The sequence below is a fragment of the Mauremys mutica genome, chromosome 4 (genome assembly GCF_020497125.1).
Source record: "Mauremys mutica isolate MM-2020 ecotype Southern chromosome 4, ASM2049712v1, whole genome shotgun sequence".
NCBI lineage: Eukaryota > Metazoa > Chordata > Testudines > Geoemydidae > Mauremys > Mauremys mutica.
Genome location: NC_059075.1, coordinates 101,821,698 through 101,842,263, shown reverse-complemented (window position 1 = coordinate 101,842,263; position 20,566 = coordinate 101,821,698). Strand labels below are relative to the sequence as shown.

Here is a 20,566-nt window from a genome sequence, read left to right as displayed (position 1 = left end):
CTATTCAGCCACTCTTCTTCAGACCCTGCAACAGAGCTCCATGTTCCATGTCTCTGTCCTAGGTTCTCAAACTGTGTCTGCAGGCCACTAGTGACCCATGGAAAAGTGGACGTCACATGTATAGTTCCCCCTTTTTATGTCCAGTAGCTAAAATCACATTTAAAAACAGTTACAAGATAGAGCAATTGCTTACATATTATTTAGTGGAATTGCTTCAGGGATATTAGGCATACATGAATGGGGGTGGAAGGCTCATGCAGTCATGAATTGGAAGGGGAAGTGATCCACAAGTCAATATATGTATTATGAACAATTAGAGAATCCCTGTGCTTCCATTAACAGTCAGAACTGAAACAACAGCCTGAGATTGGCTCCTTTTATACAGCAGGGCTGAAGTCATATGGTCTTTAGTCCTACTTTTAAGGGTAAACATTTTCTGGATACTTTTCTATTCCACCACAGTGTAGAATCTACTTGCCTTTTGACAATAACCTAAAATACTCCTCAAAGGGGTATTGTTTTAACTTTAAAATTCTTTCCCTCATATAAAAATAGGCAGACTGCTACACAGACCTTTAGGCACTACATCACCAGCCCACCTGCTTATTCCTGTGGTAAGCTTTTCTCTTTTTCCCCTCCTATAATTTTGCAGACTGAGAAATGTAGGGAGCACTAAATAAGATCTATTTCAATTCAGAAGCAGTACGGTCTGCAATGCTGCCCCACCATAAACTAAGACTTACAAGTCATTAGCCATCATGGGATGATGCCACTTTTAGGAGGGTCCCTGTACAATGCCACTTAGTAGCATTCTGTAACTTAGAGATGCAAGATTTAAACAAAATAAGGTCTTCGCACAAGTGAGGGCAGTGGGGAATGGAGGACTTAATTCCTGGAAACAAGTGTCTAAGCCTATTTTTCCAGTTACCTGGTTTTAGGGAGTAGCTGTGTCAAACTACTCTAGGGAGTAAGGGCATCCAGGATACTGGTGTTCAGAGACTCTGAAGTTAGTCGAGCAGGCTCCATCCTGTGCATGGGCAACCAGTCATCCATGGGAAATTCTGCTTTCAGTTACACTGCTGAAGATTCCTTCCAAGTTCACAGAGGTCACGGAAAGGCTTCTGGGGGGAACCTCTTCCCCTTCCTCACTGGGCTGAAGCTAGAAGATGGTCTGCTGGATGGCAGAAAGTTTTCAAACCCCACTTTCACACTAGGCCAAGGGAGGGCTGCTAGAGATCTCCTCCTCCTGCCATTTTCCCCTCTGATACATGGTCTTATGTCATAATGTCATAATCATACACCAGTTGAGATATTTGTATCTGAGAGTTGTAACCTGGTGGAGTCTCTACCCAGCTCCACAACCTACTATAGTTAAAAAAAATCACCCCTTTCTGAGAGCCAGATGATCACCAAAAAGCAAATCCAAGACCACCACCACTTAAACCCCCAAGCATGAGCCTGGCTCCTTCTGGAGTCCCAGTGCCTGTGTCTTGCGGGCATGGCCGCTCCTTCTTGCAGAAAGCTATTCCCACCTCTCATTTTCAGGGTCATTGATCCACATCTGGCTCAATAGGTCAACTCTAATAAACCTGTTCCAACTCCCATTCAGTTACTAATGTCTAAATATCATCTGAAAAGTAGGACCCCCAACCCCCCCCATATATAAATATGCCTATCCCTAAGTATGACAGAGGGACAGGCTGGCTGGAATCTGAGGCAGGTTCACTGGGAAACAAATGTTATAGAAAGACAATACTGAGAAGGAAAGGAACAGTCAGAAGGCTGTTGTACAGGGCTGTAATGGTAGGCAGGCTAGAGATGCATGGGTAGATCTATGAATATTGCTGTCAAATGCTTTGCTTTGCAAAAACAAAGTTATTTTATGTCATTTAAAAAATAGTTTGTTATTGAGATGTTCTTGAAGAAGCTCTTTAAAAAAAAAGCTCACACATGAAAGTTTTAGAACACGTCAGGCAGATTGCCACATCTGAGTGGTTTCCTGCAAGCAAACCTGACTGAACAACCTTAAGCTGTGCACGTAAACAAGCCCCCACATCTGCTATCATCATCTGCACATTAGCTTCAACCGCTCTGAGAAATATGACTTTGTGCATATCACAATAGTTGGCAACGATTGGTTGGTTAGGAGGCATTGGCTGCTGTTGTTTCTCTTTTGCTGTGAACTTTGAAAAAACTTTAGACCCATTGTAAGAATTAGCAGTTGGCTCAGAGTAGTCAGAACTCCCTGGAATTGAGAGGGAAAAAAAGCACTGAAGTAACTTTACACATACACAGCACTATTAGTAGGGAAAGACAAAGTATAAATGTCAGTGAGATTATTCACTTAGACTACCCTCTGCCTCCAATACAGAATCTGTTGAGAGAGTAAGGGTAGGGATAAGGGTAGGGGAAGGGGGAGGAAAGAATTAATTCCTCTGTCTCTATGAGGAAGTATTTTCAATCCTTCCCACCCCACCCATTCTGGTTGCAGTTGACTAATGAACACTTCAACATGTGTGTGCAACAGGCCAGTGTAGATGCTACAGGTTAACGTTTCCTGTTGATAGAGGGACAGAAAGTACCCAGGAGAGCTAAGCTGTTCTTTTCATAGATGTCTTTTCAATTCCTTTTCTTCCTTGTTTCTTTCCTCCGTGTGTGCAGGGGAGGGGGAATGTTTGGACTTGCTGCTCTAAATCTCCCTCCTCCTGCATTCTTTTTAAATGTCTCCATTGATTTTCATTAAACTATGCCCTCAGCTTAGAAGCTGACCAAGCTTCTCACTCTCACTCATTTTAAAAGGGAGATTGCTTGCTAGATGGATTTTCCCTAACTGAAATACTAATCTGTCATTAGCCATGTAATTATCAGATTTCCTATATGATCTTCATGGATCGTTTATAGACCTCATTATCATTTTATGGATTACTATAAATCCCAAAACAACAAACATTGTCTGGTGACTTCAAGTTATTTTTCCATCCACAATATTCTGTTAACATCCTGACTTTTGACTAATAAATCTACAGCTATTTGAAATGCTTCAAATGAAGTATTTAGTACCATATAAAATTAATAAATAGCATGAGATACTAATTTAGCAGACTGCAAAAACTGAGTACTAGAAGTACTCAGAAGTACTAATGCATTGTGGATGCCTGTCCCCAAACTCAGATTTGTGGGAGTGGCAATCCACTGTTGCAATTCCAATTTTATTTTAAAGAACAAACTGTATACAATATTAAGCATTTTACAACATATAACAGTGTGAATTTTGCAACCTTAAATTGCATTATTGTTGTATTAAGATATATTTTCAATTTCTAAACAAGCAAAATCTTCACATTGTCTAATTTGCACCTTATAAAACGAAAGTGCATACACAAATGACAAACTGCAGTGGTGCAGAACAAGAAGGTAATCAAGACATTATACCTTATAGAGTGGTCACTGAGGGGACTGCAGAGGCTCTGCTGGACAGATGAATTGCCATGGTACAGCTACATCATCAGCTCTTTAGCTACATTGCCATGCTAGCGTAGACATGGCTGAACTCAAGATAGAACCATAGTGAAGCTTGCTCTAAGCAAATGTAACACCTGTGCACTGCTGCAGGATGAGGTGTGTTGAGCATGGCAGGTGCTTACAATGCCAATTTTCTAATCTAAGGTAGACCAGGCTTTAGTGAACTGTCAGAACCCAAACCAGATAAAGCTCACCTGGTTTCTTTACAAAACTTTTGCACAACCCTTAATGTAGCATCCATGCTATCTACCATCACCCAATGGTGTGCTTGAACAACCTGTGTCTTGCAAAACAGAGAAAAAGGTTAACGATGAATATCTGAGTTTCTTGCTTTGTGAAATTTATTACAATTCAAAAGTCCAATCCTACAAACATTTATACATGTATCTAAAACTTGAGATACATGAATAGTCCTATTGAATTCAATGGAGGTATTCACATGCTTAAAGATAAGGACATGTGCAAGTGTTTGCAGAATCAGGTCCTAGCTTATCTAAATGGTGATCTACTGGCAAAAAACAAATCATGCCCTATAATGGCAGGCGTTCACTAGCTTATTAGATTACTCTTACAATGTCCGATATCTGTTCACATAATCATCTCTTGTGGCATGCATGCTAGATCCCCCTCTCCTTCTTCTACAAATCTGTAATTGAAATTAGTTTAGTGAAATAGGGATAATAGCAGTGGCCCCAGCCCAGGCAGGTACTCTATAGGTTTCCCTACATAGATTTGGCAAAGTCCTTCAATCCTAACCTAATAGGCACTTCCTCCCCTCCCCCGACATCTATGTATCCTGAACAAGACTGGCAAGTATGCGCTGTATTTTCCTGACATAGTCAAAAAGGTATTCCCATTAATCAGATTACTTTTCATCAATTATAACCAGTGCTAGGTTTGAACAGATTAAAAGATGACACAATTTTACTGCCAAATTTCATCCCTTTTACCATGCTAGCAAGGTGATAAATGATTCAGTAAGCAAATTTCACTATAATTGCAACCTCATCAGCAAAGGATTCCCTTCATACTCTAAGTACAACATAAACTTTGCAGTTACTTAAACAATCCTATTGCTCTTGCATGAAAATTTGTTGAATGGAGATGCATATACTAATAATGCATGGATAGTCATGTAATCACAAGATAAAAGTGTAGCCACCAAATAACGTGTATGAAGCCAAAAGAAAAAAAATGGCAATCCCTGCACTCTTAGACAGGATTTAATGAATCTTGCTGGGGCTTTGACAAAGATGGAATTTGCCAAAGCCAGCACATTTTCCACTGCCAATTAATTAAAACTGCTTTATTGAGAAGCACACTCCAATAAATCAGATCTGCGAGTCTAGAACTTTACATTATCTAATTGTGCCATGAACTCAGATGTTGAAATAGATTTGCTTGGCTCCCACACAGCTTTTGGAAACATTATTCCCCCTAACTATCGCTTAACGTTCTTCTGCCATTTTGTTGCTACAACAATATTCTCGGTGACCTATAAAATTAAACAATAGCATTTATTGACCAGCTCTAGATGGAAAACTCTAGACATGTGAGTGAACTAGTTGTTTGAGCTTGTCTCGTTTTCACAGAAGAGGTCATTCTCTTCACTCATGATTAGATGAACAGAAGTGTCTTTATCTGCTCCTAATTATTATTCATAACTTCATGAAAAATTATTATAAAGCCCTGCTATCAACTGACCAAGCTAAGGAAATGGGGCTAGTGCCACGTCAGCCCTATTGGCTGCAAAATAAAGGTCAATGTGCAAACTAGAAATAGAAAATACAATCAGAGATGGCATTTGAGCCATAGGGCATTCATTGGCTTATGAAGAGAATGTGTGGATTAAATCCTCTTTCTCTACAGTAACCCAATATGCTCTTGGCCCATAAACTAATGCATTCTGTCTTTTAAACATTCTTGAGGAAAGTATTTTTCTCTTTAAAGAAGTTGTGTTCCCATTCATGCACTTTCCCAAAGTTCTTCTTTCACCAAAAGACCATTTTTTAAGCATGAACACGGATCTCTACTTTGCAAAATGGACAATGATGTGAAAATATTGGTCAAGATGACCTATGAAAAATTGAGACCGATCACAACATTCTGATATCTATATATGCATGAGAAATAGAACAAAGGGTTGTTTCTCAATGAGCTATGGGAGTGTATTTCATTAATATTTTGGAAGCTTCTCTACTTCTCTATGAATGAATAGCTAATTTTAAAGCCCTCTCCCTTAAAAATACTGTACCTCACCTTCCCTCTTCCTAATTTGAAATGAGTGACCTGCTTGGAATAAAACTGAATTGTTGCTCATCTCTTGAACATAATTTTTTTAAAGTTTTGAAAAAAAATGTGATTTAGCGGTTATATCCCTTTTAGGCACTTCTCTCTTTTCCCATTCTGATACAAACTTAAAATGAAAATGCTGAAATATCACTTTAAAGGTTCTTATTGCCCAAGTGGAACAACAGAAATTTCATAAGAAAGCCCATTCTCATAAGATTTCTAGCTCAATATAACAGACCCAACGTGTCTGAATAAGCATCTAAAAACTACAGATGGTTTGAAACAAACCTTTGAATTGTATGAGATTTGCTCATTGCTAGCAGCAATGTAGCAAGCCACTGCTCGCTTATGATAAAAATCATTTCCTAGGTTTCCAATTTCTACTATATCTTATCTAGATGGAGCTAGTTTTTATGTTTAAACTGAAATAAGTGACAAGAGTATTCTTTATCTTATCTCTGATTTTCATGACTAGTTCTAGTGAGGACAAACTCAGACTTATTTACAGAAAATTAAGGAATGAAAAGCTAAAGTATTGACTCGCTATTGGGCCAGTCCTTTGCCATTGACTGCATTGGGCACAGCCTCCATCAACTTCATTGGGTGTTTATTCTCTATAGCAAGTCACATAGATCCTCAACCCAAACTTTTAAAGTTGACTCCAATTTCTGCCTCTCACCAGAACTACGTAAAACTCAGGGGGTTTAACTGACAAGGATTCATGCAATGTTTTTCTTCACTGGGGTCAAACCACATGTATTTGGCTTTAATAATCTGAAACTCAAAACAACACTCAGTCTAAACCACAAAGTTTGAAATTGTTTCAAAAATCAATAAATCAGCTCTCATTAGCTCAAACTTATGTACAAAAGTTACATGGCTTCAGGTTCTGCAGCAAACATTTCACACAGTCCTACCCCCATATAAAGTGACCATTGTTAAAAACTCTTGTATTTTGTCTAACCTGCTGGACAATATTCTAGTCCTGCAAAGATTACGACCCATGTGTAAAGTTATAATGTGCTTCTCTCTTTCCCAGGCAGGGTCCCTACATAATATTAACCATTAAGATTTTTCCTGACATTTAAAGGGGTTTTGCAAAGTTATTTCAGTTTCACAAAAAAAGTTTCAGTTCACAGTTGTTTTCCCATTCCTAAACTTCTCTTTTTGCAGTAATACCTCATTGGAATTCATGTGTTTTCATTGAGGGACTCACAGCAATTTACAGCCCATAACTGGGCAATTTTACATAATGTACAATATTAAAAAGCTTTGTACGTACACCCCGCCTTTTGCAAATGTTTTATTAAAGTAGCAAGGGCTGTCATCAGCCTCTCTCTGGAATCATTTCCCTTTTAATGAGTAGATTCCAGGTGTCTGGCTCCATGGGCCATTTTAAATATTTAAAACAAATATGTACTGGTCAATGTTAATATTTGGGCAGCTGTTTGAATGAATATTTGTGAAGATCATTTGTTTTTGTTGTAGTTGCCTCAGTTCAAGATCCATGGAGAGTTGCAGCCTTTAAATGCATTATTTAATGCTTCACACAGCATAGGTATTAATTATATTATATTACCGGTATATTGCAATAATTAGCCATTTGTGGCCTGATCCAGCAGATCTTTTCCTCTTGTTTTGAGTTTTGACTGAGTAAGGATCACACAATTGAGCCTTGGTGTAAGTGTTACATTTTTACTGCAAAAATGTACAAGTACAAAAGTATCATGCCTTAGACCCCGATCCTTACAAACAAGCTATGCAGACACAGAACTTCTTTGACATTAATGTAGCACAGGGGGCTTCATGAGTGGAAACCATTGCAAGATCACGGCTCAAGTGTTTCACTATGATGTTAAATAGCCCATTTAGGCAAAGAATCCTCCATGTTACATGAATATCTTAAATGAAACTAGGCTCATTTTCCAAGCAAGATAGCTTCACAATGAAAACATGTAGAAATACCTTTTCTTCCACATGTTCATTGTGAAAACTCCCATTTTAACCACACTTTGTGTAAAGCAAACTTTGAGTTGTGAGAGGGAAGGAAACCGAACATCATACATTTTTGCATGTCATTACACAAAACAAACATTTTAATTCTGCACCGTTCTTTCCCTTAGATAATTCTCCTTATGGAGGAACCTAACTGAAGAAAGCACAACCTAACTGAAGAAAGCACAAGTCCTCTGAATTTTAAAAGGACACTCTGAGTGATCCAGGTATTCATACTGTTCCCACACATCACATGTACAATATGGTCTTGTCCAAAACTCTCCTCCCACTTCCTAGGGGTTTGTCATTAGAAATCTGCGTCAAATATAACAGAAGAGGTAAGGCTGTATTCACAAACAATTCTTCTTACAGAACATTGGCCAAGGTTAGTTTAACCCTTTGTCCCCATCTCCCATAGATTGCCTGTTCTATGCCCTTACACGCCCCTTGCATACTGCTGTACAAGCAGGCCCTTTGGAACTGGGCTCCATGTCACATGAGGGTACACACACCACTGGTCAGTCCCCAGAACCCTTTACCCTGTAACATTTCTGCTGCTAAGGGGACCTCTGCATCCACATAAGAGGGGGCAGGGGGTTGGATTTGCCCTTAAATGCTGTTCTTTCCTAACAAACTGCTGAGGCTATGATCTCCCTTCATTTTCCCATTTTTAGAGGTATAATTCCCTTTAGAGGTTAGGGGAAAATTCCACAAGATTATAAAGTGCCTAGTAAAGTGATAGGTTTCAGAGTGGTAGCCGTGTTAGTGTGTATCAGCAGTCCACAAGGACTCCTCGTTGTTGTTATTTTAGTAAAGTGATAGCAGCCCATGTTCTATCTGATGATTACAATGCAATGGTTATACAGCACTGTGTTCCTGCACACACAACTCCACAATCACAAAATTCAGGTGGCTTCCATAATCGTCTTACTACAATAGATGGCTTCTACTTGAAAAGCTTGAACAATTTAATATTGACAGATTCCCAGAGTGGTCTAGTTCAAGTCTGTACAATTAACCAACAGTACATTTTCAAATATCTTTACTGTACTTCAAGCAAAGTGATAATTACCCCAGATCACTTCAGAACTGACTCATGCTGCAATATTTTATCTCTGGTCAGCTGACTTAATCTACAAGAGAACTGAACCATTACACAGCAAGTGTGGCTTAAACTGGCTCAGGACAAAGACATTTACCTGCTCACCCTTATCATAACAAAAAAGCCACTGTAAAAAAAAATTAATTACTTATCTTGTCTTATGGGAGTGCAAGCTTTTACAAAGCAGTTCTAAACTGTGATAGGGTGAGTGCATGTATATGTGGTAGGATCTGGTCAGAAGAACTATTCTTCAAAAACAAAATGTTGGGGGAAATGTTCCCCTTTTAAGAAATAGGCATTTTTCAACATGTTTAGATTTTAAATTCATGTTTTAACTTAGATTAGGTTTAGGATGACAGGGGGTGGGGGGGTAATAGGAGCCTATATAAAAAAAGACCCCAAAATCAGGACCGTCCCTATAAAATTGGGACATCTGGTCACCCTAAATAGGTTTGTAGAGCCAGGAAAAGCATCTAAAAATCCAAATTATCACTTAAGCCCTGCCTGCTCCTCCTGAGAGTGTGTGGACTCAGAAAAGTTGAATTCCATATTTCTTTACAGAGACAAAGACTTTGTCTACACTAGCAGTTTTGTTGGCAAAACTTGTCAGGAGCGTGAAAAAAACCACACCCCGAGCAACTTAAGTTTCACCAACAAAAGCACCAGTGTGGACAGCACTATGTGCACAGAGACTCTCTCCTGCTGCTCGTTGGGGGTGGTTTAATTATGCCAGCGGAAGAGCTCTCTCCCACTGGCATAGAACAGCTACATGGGAGACCTTAGATTGAGGCAGCTGCAGCAGTCCAGCTGTGCCGCTGTAAGGTTCGTAGTGTAGACATAGCCAAAGTGAGTAAGGTAATATCTTTTACTGCACCAACTTCTGGTGTGGAGAGAAACTTTGGGGCAACACAGAGCTCTTCAAGTCTGGGAAAGGTACACCAAGCTTCACAGCTAAATGCAAGGTGGAACAGATTGTTTACCATTAAGCAGTTAGTGCATATTCTAGGAGACCATTCAAGGTAGAGTGGCCCATTAATGGGGTGATGCTCCAGTAAAGAGAACCTTTTCCAGATCTGAAGAGCTCTCTGTGGTTTGAAAGCTTGTCTCTCGCACCAACAGAAATTGGTCCCAAAACAAAAAAATAATTAACATACTTACCTTGTCTCTAATATCTTGGGACCGACATAGCCACAACTATGCTACATATACTGTATCTTTACAGTCAGTCTTATGGATGGAATGGAGGTTAAGGATAATCTAGGCATGGCCCAATATCTAAACAAATACTTTGCCTCAGTCTTTAATGAGGCTAATGAGGCACTTAGGGATAATGGTAGGATGACAAATGGGAATGAGGATATGGAGGTAGATATTACCACATCCAAGGTAGAAGCCAAACTCGAACAGCTTAATGGGACTAAATCAGAGGGCCCAGATAATCTTCATCCAAGAATATTAAAGGAATTGGCACATGAAATTGCAAGCCCATTAGCAAGAATTTTTAATGAATCAGTAAATTCAAGGGTTGTACCGTATGATTGGAGAATTGCTAACATAGTTCCTATTTTTAAGAAAGGGGAAAAAAGCGATCCTAGTAACTATAGGCCTGTTAGTTTGACATCTGTAGTATGTAAGGTCTTGGAAAAAATTTTGAAGGAGAAAGTAGTTAAGGACATTGAGATCAATGGTAATTGGGACAAAATACAACATGGTTTTACAAAAGGTAGATCATGCTAAACCAACCTGATCTCCTTCTTGGCGAAGGTAACAGATTTTTTAGACAAAGGAAACACAGTGGATCTAATTTACCTTGTTTCAGTAAGCCATTTGATATGGTTCCACATGGGGAATTACTAGTTAAATTGGAAAAGATGGGTATCAATATGAAAACTGAAAAGTGGATAAGGAACTGGTTAAAGGGGAGACTACAACGGGTCGTACTGAAAGGTGAACTGTCAGGCTGGAAGGAGGTTACTAGTGGAGTTCCTCAGGGATCAGTTTTGGGACCAATCTTATTTAATCTCTTTATTACTGACCTTGGCACAAAAAGTGGGAATGTGCTAATAAAGTTTGCAGATGACACAAAGCTGGGAGGTATTGCTAACACAGAGACGGACCGAGATATCATAGAGGAAGATCTGGATGACCTTGTAAATTGGAGTAATAGTAATAGAATGAAATTTAATAGTGAAAAGTGCAAGGTCATGCATTTAGGGATTAACAACAAGAATTTTAGTTATAAATTGGGGACACATCAGTTAGAAGTAACAGAGGAGGAGAAGGACCTCGGAGTATTGGTTGATCATAAGATGACTATGAGCCGCCAATGTGATATGGCTGTTAAAAAAGCTAATGCGGTTTTAGGATGCATCAGGCGAGGTATTTCCAGCAAAGATCAGGAGGAGTTAGTAGCATTATACAAGGCACTGGTGAGGCCTCATCTGGAGTACTGTGTGCAGTTCTGGTCTCCCATGTTTAAGAAGGATGAATTCAAACTGGAACAGGTACACAGAAGGGCTACTAGGATGATCCGAGGAATGGAAAACTTGACTCAAAGAGCTTGGCTTGTTTAGCCTAACCAAAAGAAGGCTGAGGGGGGATTTGAGTTCTTTATAAATATATCAGAGGGATAAATATTAGGGAGGGAGAGGAATTATTTAAGTTTAGTACCAATGTGGACACAAGAACAAATGGATATAAACTGGACAATAGGAAGTTTAGACTTGAAATTAGACGAAGGTTTCTAACCATCAGAGGAGTGAAGTTCTGGAACAGCCTTCCAAGGGGAGTAGTAGGGGCAAAAGACATATCCGGCTTTAAGACTAAGCTTGATAAGTTTATGAAGGGGATGGTATGATGGGATAGCCTAATTTTGGCAATTCATTTGACAATTGATATTTGATAATCAGCAGGTAAGTATGCCCAGTGGTCTGTGATGGGATCGTAGATGAGGTGGGATCTGAGTTACTACAGAGAATTCTTTCCTAGGTGCTGGCTGGTGAGTCTTGCCCACATGCTCAGGGTTTAACTGATCACCATATTTGGGGACGGGAAGGAATCTTCCTCCAGGGCAGATTGGCAGAAGCCCTGGAGATTTTTCGCCTTCCTCTGCAGCATGGGGCACGGGTCACTTGCTGGAGGATTCTCTGCAGCTTGAGGTCTTCAAACTACAATTTGAGGACTTCAATAACTCAGATATAGGCAAAGGGTTTGCTACAGAAGTGGATGGGTGAGATTGTGTGGCCTGCGTTGTGCAGGAGGTCAGACTAGATGATCATAATGGTCCCTTCTGACCTTAAAGTCTATGAGTAATTTTGTCCTTATAACATTTGCAGACACAAAACAGAAAACTTGCTTTACTGTAAATACTAGACATTACATTATAGCTTCATTCATATTAGAAATTTTTTATAATGTAATTATGCTACTTTAGTGTTCAAATATTTTAAAATCCATGAAAAACATCAGACTAAAGTGTACTCCCATTGCTCCTGTAAACACCACCACACTGTCTTGGTGGTTTCCCTACTTTAATAGCATTTACATCAGCCCAGACACTCTTATTCTACCACTGAATTTGTGAGATTGCATGAAATTGGAGAAATAAAAGAAAATATTTCTAATGTCTCCAGTCACTAAGCCCTATAATTGTTTCCATGAGTATACCACTCCCTGTTAGCTCAGTTCCCCACTAAATATTCCATTAGGTGGTTCTTTACAAGCATTAATGGCTTTGAAGCCTAATTGGATAATTCAAGACAAAATAACATTATTTGACAATCTAAATTGTTTTAGATACAATGCATCTTCAGTTTTAATGAATTTTCTGCATTAAAAGTACAGTAAAGCGTGCTGAAGTTCTAATGCTCTCCTTCTGGTGTTAAATGCCCTCCTTCCTATGGTCTGATGATGATGCACAGAACAGCAAGTTAAATCCAACTAGAGCTGGGCTACTTTTTTCAGCCAAAACATTTTTTCCATGGCAAAAACGCAAATTTGGCAACACCAAAATGCTTTGCAAAAATCATGTCCATTTCACTGAACTGTTTCAGCTGGAAAAAAAACATTTTGAAAATTGAAATGAAGTGTTTCCATTTTTCACTTCAATATGAATTTATTTTGAATTTTCCCCTCTTCTTTCTGATGTGTGACGCATTCCTCCCTTCAGGAACAGTTTACTAAATCCATAAACATATACACATCCTCAACAGCCACAAAATCCTAGCTGATAGAGTGATAGATGGCTGATTTAAGGTTAGTATAGGGCAGTGGTTCTCAACTAGGGGCCAGGGCCCCTGGGGGGCCGCGAGCAGGTTTCAGGGAGTTCGCCAAGCAGGACCAGTGTTAGACTTGCTGGGGCCCTGGGGCAGAAAGCTGGAGTCCCACTGCATGGGGCTGAAGCATGAGGCCCCAGAGCCCCACCACCTGGAGCTGAAGCAGAAGCCTGAGCAACTTAGCTTCACAGTGCCCCTGTGGCATAGGGCCCCGGGGAATTGCCCTGCTTGCTACCCCTTAATGCCGGCCCTGGCTTTTATATGCAGAAAACCAGTTGTTGTGGCACAGGTGCGCCATGGAGTTTTTATGGCATGTTTGGGGTGGGGTCTCAGAAAGAAAGAAAAAGGTTGAGAACCCCTGGTATAGGAGATCGTCTGTCATTTTCTTTTTTATTTCCCATTTCCTAAGCTCTCTCAAATATAACTCAAATTAACTATCACCCAAGGAGGCTCTCCTCTTGGCTGTCCCATTTTTCCACTATCAGCGTGAATTAACTCTTCTGTTTCCTCATTAAATCATATCCGCCTAACTAATCATTAGTATAGATCTATTCTCTTTAATCTCCATTAAACATTTGTTTAGTTGTCTTGCTTTTCTTTAGCTTCCCCCTTTTCCAGCTGCACCTCCCTCCTTTCTTCTCAGGAAAAAAAAAAAAAGATAGCTGCCTCTGCCACACATTACCTCACTAACAATTGAATGTTCCTGTCTTGAACCTTAATTCTGTTTAGCCAGATGTAGGAAACAAAACTTCTCAGCTCCAGTTCTGGCCTTTAATGGACAAGGCACAGATTCTGAGAAGGTGTGGATTTAGGGATTGAAGGCCCAATTGACAAATGAATTGGTGAATCCAATGGTAAAGATCTCAATTAAAAATAGTCAAACCCCAGCAGAGAGTTGATTTTGTCCAAACTTGTTCTTCCCACCTCTTCTCCCCATTACAATCAGCCCATAGACATATAGGCACAAGGACAACAGCTTCCTCTTGGACTTTTGTAATGTCATCTTAATATTTTGTATGTCCCATATCAAGGGACTACATCCTGACTTTGCCAGGGAATGGCCTAGACAAGATCTAACAGGTTGTTTCCCCTCTTTAGCAGTTTTGTTGCCACGATTATTACAGATGCAATGGGTGAACCCTTGAGACTTCTTCCTGTGTCAGTCTGAACTAATACTTATTTCAACAAAAATGTGAGAAGTTATCTTCATTAAACCTAGGCTTACAGACTTAATTTTTGCTGCAGATGTGCTGTCATACTTTGCTTGAGTTCTGGGTAGTAAATTACAAGACATGTCAATGTAAAGTAGCAGTGAAATCATTTATCATTAACTTGAAGAGGCACATTATTCAACTGTAGAAGATGAGTGTTTTATTAAATACAAAGGATGAGATCATGATTTAGTGACTGGTAGAAGTGCTCATTTTCCTAAATATAGAAGTGTACTTTTGTGGGTGATGTTGGATTAAAGTATAAGCAGTCCAAATAATTTTGTGGGTTAATGTTTTCATGTCAGCTATCAGTGTTAAAATGGTCTTCTACATGACTTACTGCTTATTGGTGGAAGCCTCTTCCTAACATTCAGCTATTATATTTGTCTCTATACTAGTGCAATTATACCCCTTATACATCGCCTCATTACTACAGAGGTGCTTTGCAGGGATGTCAGAAAAAAGGGCTTAAACATGTTTAAAGCTCTCCACATTTCAAGGGTTTGGGTTATTTGGAACACTGGGATTTCTAAACAAAGACTTTAACAAGTCCAGAGGTAATTACTTCAATAATTTCTTGACACAGCCATCAATGCATCTACTTGCTTTATGGAAATTATCCCTACTTAGAGAGATCATTTGTACAGACAATTGAACGGGATAATGTTATTGTTGAAACTAATGGTGGAAACATTGAAGATGTGCTCAGTGTGGGGAAATTGAGCTCATCACCAAGCAGGGTATCAAACACAAGCCTGAACTGAATCCAAACACATTCCCAAGTTACCAATTACTAGACGAGATTAACGATTAGACTCCACTGTTCTTGTTGAACAATCACTGTAAAGAGCATTGAAGTAACAATACCTTTTCCAGCTGGTGAATCCCTTCCTCCACACAGCATATGGATGCCAGTGTTCTGAGAGTCTGGGGATAAAGGCACCTGAAACAATCCTGGCGGCAGATCTTAAAGAGAGCCACAACACCTCCTTCCTGTAAGAGGAAAGCAAACTCAAGTCAGCAACACTAATTACTACTTTGCACTTTATTGTTCTTTTTGAAAGATCAGGGATAATAAATGTTCTTTCAGTAATTTCTCCAAATTAACTACTGCCACAAAAACAAAAAAGGTGTTAAGATCGCACAGAGGCGTCAAATTGATTAGTGCTTATAAATTAGGAGATGAAAGAGTAATGTAGCCTCAGTGGGAGGTGTGCTTAAACTATTGACTTTTACCATTTACAAACACCATTTTAATTAAACTTGTCATACGAGTGAAAATTATACACGGAATTATCATCAGAATTTCCAGTCTTGTGGTGGTAGCAATATTTGGTTGAAAAATTTAGCTGAGGAAAAGAAGAGGTTCTGCCAGTAAATATTGGTTTTAGGGCAAAAATAAGAGACCCGCTGCAAATACTTTACAATCTTCCAAATTTCTGAATCTCACATACACACCATTATTAGCCTCATATGTTGCCAAAATGTTACAGAGATGCACTAGAGATTTATGTATGTGTGTATCCATACAATGAGCTTCCCTCAGACATTTCCAATTTTGCCTTTAGAAAAAGATATTATGGCACTTTTCCAAAGGACTACTCAGGTAAACACCACCTTTCAAATTCTGGGATTTCACATGAGAGGCAAGCTCTTAATTCTGAGGAACAAATGACTGAGAAGATCTAGAGTATTAAGTCCAGCAAGGAGACAGACGTCCTTGCATAACATCTAAACACATGCAAAACAATTTTAGGAATGGTGACAGCTGTTAGAGAAGTAAGGGGGAGCAGAATCCATAAGGAAAATTGCACGTGAGGAGTGACTGGATTTGGGGAAGACTCTGATGAAATTATGTAAACCTGAACAAAGATCTGGTTCCAGTTGGGCAATGGGCAAAGCCTTAGATCTTACTTTGCCTAAACAAGTTTTCCCTTCCCTAACATAATCATGTATATAATCACCTCTCAGACATACAGATGGTGCTTTGGGGGCAGTCAGTCTTCTCCCCACGTCTCTTGGTCCATTCTTCACTAAGTGGATACGCGCGCACACACACACAGGGTTAAACTACCCCAAAAGGATATTCATGAAAATATATACCGACATTCTGTTAAAATAGAGATTAATGAGAGCTGCTACAGAAGAGCTTACGAGAAAAAGGTTAACCTTGTGGTCACATGCATTGGGACTTGAGAAACAAGGCTCACTTCCCAGTCCTGTCACACACTTGCTTGTGTGACCTTGGGCAAAGTCACTCACTCCCTCCCTCTGTGACTTAGTATCTCCATTTTGCAGATGGGAAACGAACACCTTCTTTCTCCTACTCTGTCTTGTCTATTTACATGATAAGGTTGACGCATAAAGTGTTTCTGACTACATTTGTACAGATCTTGGTTGGGGTCTGTAAGTGCTACCATAAAACAAATAAGAGTCACATCCCATATGACTCCGGATAATGTTGCAAATTCAAGAGATAAATGCTAATCCGTTCATTGATTCCTAAAAATTAATCAGAAGTATTATTAAATCCTACCATTTACAAATCTTCAATTGGAGACAAATCCTGACACAATCTGAGCACCTACAACTCCTATAGACTTCAGTGGGAGTTGCATGCACTTTCAACACTTTAGAAATTGGCTGAGTTTCTCCATTCTTCTGGGTATAGTTGACATAATGAATGACATAATTAATAAAGATAATTTTAAATATAAATATAAATATAAATATAAATGTAAATATAAATTTTAAAAAAATCCAAACATACACTCACTTTCTATGTTTTTATCCTATTTTTACTAATTTGTTTCAAATGTTAAGGCAGTGCTTACACTATATATTGCCTTCAATTATGTAAAAGCAAAGACATAATCAAGATGGAAGCATTTGAAATGTGTTCTCTCTTTTGTTGACAGTAGATGAAAGAGCTTAGCCTAAAGCACTCAGAGATTCCAGGAACTAATTAAAAAATAATCAAACATGAACCAAATGACATTCAGTAAAGGTAGAAATCCTCAGGCATCTTCCTAAATACACCTGAAAGGTCCAGGTATTAAGATATTTTTCAATTTCACAGAACTGTCTCTTTGGGATGGTTTTCTTCTTTGTTTTCATTTTTGTCTTCTTTTACCATTTGTGATGCCTAGAAATACTGACATACACAGAGCTTTATTGGCATGGGGGTTATGGCATGAATGTGAATCAAACATTATTTTATTTTCATTCCAGAAATCATTGTATGATTTTGCATTCTCTATATATGAAAACAATACAAACAGTAGAAGAGTTTGTTTAGAGTATGTTAGATTTAACAAAGTGATACTACTTGAAAAAAAAATCTGAATTTTGAAAGATGAGCTCTGAATAAATCTTCAAGGTAGAATTTTTTTTCTGTGCCTTTGGCTATGCATGTGTAATTTCCACCAATATCAATGGAAGAAGTATGCATGTATTTGAGAGCAGAATTTGCTCCTACAATCATCATAACATATACACAGCAGTAGCACAAAACCTACCACGTAGCTCATTACTGTATCTCTAAAATTAATGAAGGCAATATACTAACAAAATTGCTTTATGTTTCAATCAAACCTTTCTTCCATCAAAGGACATTAAAATGCTTTACAAATATTAATTAAGTATCAAAACACACCAATGAAAAAGATACAATAGAGTTGGTGCACTGCACTTTTTCTAACCCTAGTGCAACTGGGCATTTGATTATTTCAATTTTAAAGTCCTTGCAGTTTGTCAGATACAAAGAGGACACACTGAACATTGCTCTTCATTGAAGATCTGTATTTCTGTACTTCAGTCTTAATAAGTGAATGTTTAGAATGGATGACACTACTAATTCCCAAACAATGGTAGTACATCTATTGCAAGCTTTCTGTGTGATAAAAGCCATCCTGCTTTTGTCTAACATGGACAGAAAGTGAGTTATTGACAACTTGCTCAGCAGGAGATACTACCTATTTGTTTCATACCTATGTGCTGTATTGAGCTGTAAAGAGTTGATCATAAGTAATGAATCTAGAAAAGCCAAAAAAGGAGATTTCTGCTTCTGTACTGAAGTTTGAGATAAACAAACACCAAACCAAAAACCTCTCAATTGCTACTGATTTCAAGAAGACTCTCAGCACTTTCCAGGAGTCACTCAGAACCTTGCAAGAACAGGTATCTGCACCTTTAATAATGATTATAGAAGGATTTAGCCTGATGGATATTAAAATACATAATAATTAGAGATGTTTGAACTAATTCAGAGAAAACAAAGAAGTTGACCTCACAGAACTGTGCCTGTTCCCAAGAGCTTCTGACACATCTAAGCCCGCTTCCCCCTTTCCCACCCAAATTCTTGCTTGAAACCTGAGCCAAACTAAATGTACTGAATTTTTCCAGCAATCAGAATAGCGTCTTATATTGCCTTCAATTCCTCTGAGCACTGTAGGGACTGAGCACTCTGGGGCATAATTAAGAGGCTTGAATTAGAATATCAAGCCCAGTATTGGCAGTTTCAGCCTTAGCATTTCTCTCTCCTAAGGAGACTATTAGCATAGTATTAAATCACAAACCATTAGCATTACCCCTTAATTGTTCATCTGCTAATTTGATTCACTTACAGCAAGGTCTGTTTCTTGAGTGGTATTTTTCCTTTATTTATGTACCATTTATTTGTTATTGGCTTTTCTTGGTTCTTTTAGCTGTCATGAAGCAGAATTAATTTAGAAACAATCTGTTTCACATAAACCAATTTTCCACAAGTGCTAGACTCCATGGTTAAGATTTATAACTCAGGTTGTTGAGGTCTCCCTATGATCTCAAACCCTAATGACTGACTTTTAATGATCGTTCTATGATTAATGGGTCTTGACATGGAAGGTCCAAGGGAACAAAAATATAATAGACATACTGTAATAAAGAGAAGAATTTTGTGAAAATAGCCCTGCAACGGCCAGACAATGATACAGCCAATAACTTATGCCGAGCCCTTGCTTTAATTCTGTTTGCTTTTAAAAGTATATACACATTACTAGGGTCTCCATCCCATTGTCATCATAGCATGTGCATGTGTGTGTGCGCACGCACACACACGCAGACACACACACACACGCAGACCATGTATTATTATAAAACTTACAGCCCAATCCTGGGTTTTTTCTTTATTCAGAACACCACCACCACACACAAAACTAGTTTAGCTGTTCCTAGGATTTCCCCCTACAGGGCTTCCTTTCTTCCTCTGAGTCAATATTCTTTGAACCAAGGGCCAGCATCATGTAAGGGGCTGCTGGAATTGCTTGCAGAGGCCCTGACCCTCATGAAATTAAAAATTCCATAGCACTCAACCTAACATGCAGGCCATGGTAATAACTCTACCTGCCTTCACCTCCCCTGTGGTTTGTATGTTGTTGCAGTGCACTGTTAAACAGCTGTGGCATTTCACACACACACAGCGTGCCTTCACTTCAGTGGTAGATGGAGATTCTTTTTTATATGGAGTCTGTATAATCTTGGGCCTGTGATAGAGGGAATCAGTGGGAGTCCCAGGAAGCATTCTGGCTGCCTCAGAATAGTTTCTAATCCCCAGAGCTCCAAGAGACAGAGTGGGAGCTCTGCCACCTTTCTACAGGATGATACATGTTCCCCCGACCTTCATTGGTAAAGTTTTGCTGGCCAATGTGGAACCATGTGCTAAGTCTCATTCTAGTGTCAGTAACAAACTCGTACTGTCCTTGCATTCAGGAAATGAAAGTACTTGGTCTGTGGCTTGCCTTTGCAGAAATACAAAAAAGAGTGGAGGAAAGACTCTCTTTCATCTCCCTTTCTGTCCACCTGTGCATGTTCAAGATCATCATCTTACCATTGGAAGTAGAGATCAGTGAAAAACTATTTGATCAGTTTTGCTTCCTTTTCTATTCACAGCATTTATACAAACACACTGAGATTTTCTCTAATTTCTTCACTATTTGAAATATTCAGTCATCTCCATGGCTTGCTTTCCGGGAGTATTCAAACACAAAAGCTTAAAAAACATTTTCCATGAGTATTTGTAGTAGTAAATGGCACACAAAGGGGTGCAAATAAAGCCAAAGTGAATTCATTTAAAAATACAAACAACTATGTGAGAAATATTATTTTCGCTATATATCCATCTTAGCTTTTGG

The 20,566-nt window shown here is 38.9% G+C and overlaps 1 protein-coding gene across 4 annotated transcripts in view; it reads right to left on the bottom strand.

The window, feature by feature from the left end:
• Positions 1–20,566, bottom strand: part of INSC (INSC spindle orientation adaptor protein) — a 198,797-nt gene that overhangs the window by 66,798 nt on the left and 111,433 nt on the right. For all 4 annotated transcript variants that reach the window (XM_045012199.1, XM_045012200.1, XM_045012201.1 and 1 more), the window contains exon 7: positions 15,264–15,389. In XM_045012199.1, coding sequence (XP_044868134.1) covers positions 15,264–15,389 — 126 coding nt within the window. The remainder of the gene's footprint in view (positions 1–15,263; positions 15,390–20,566) is intronic.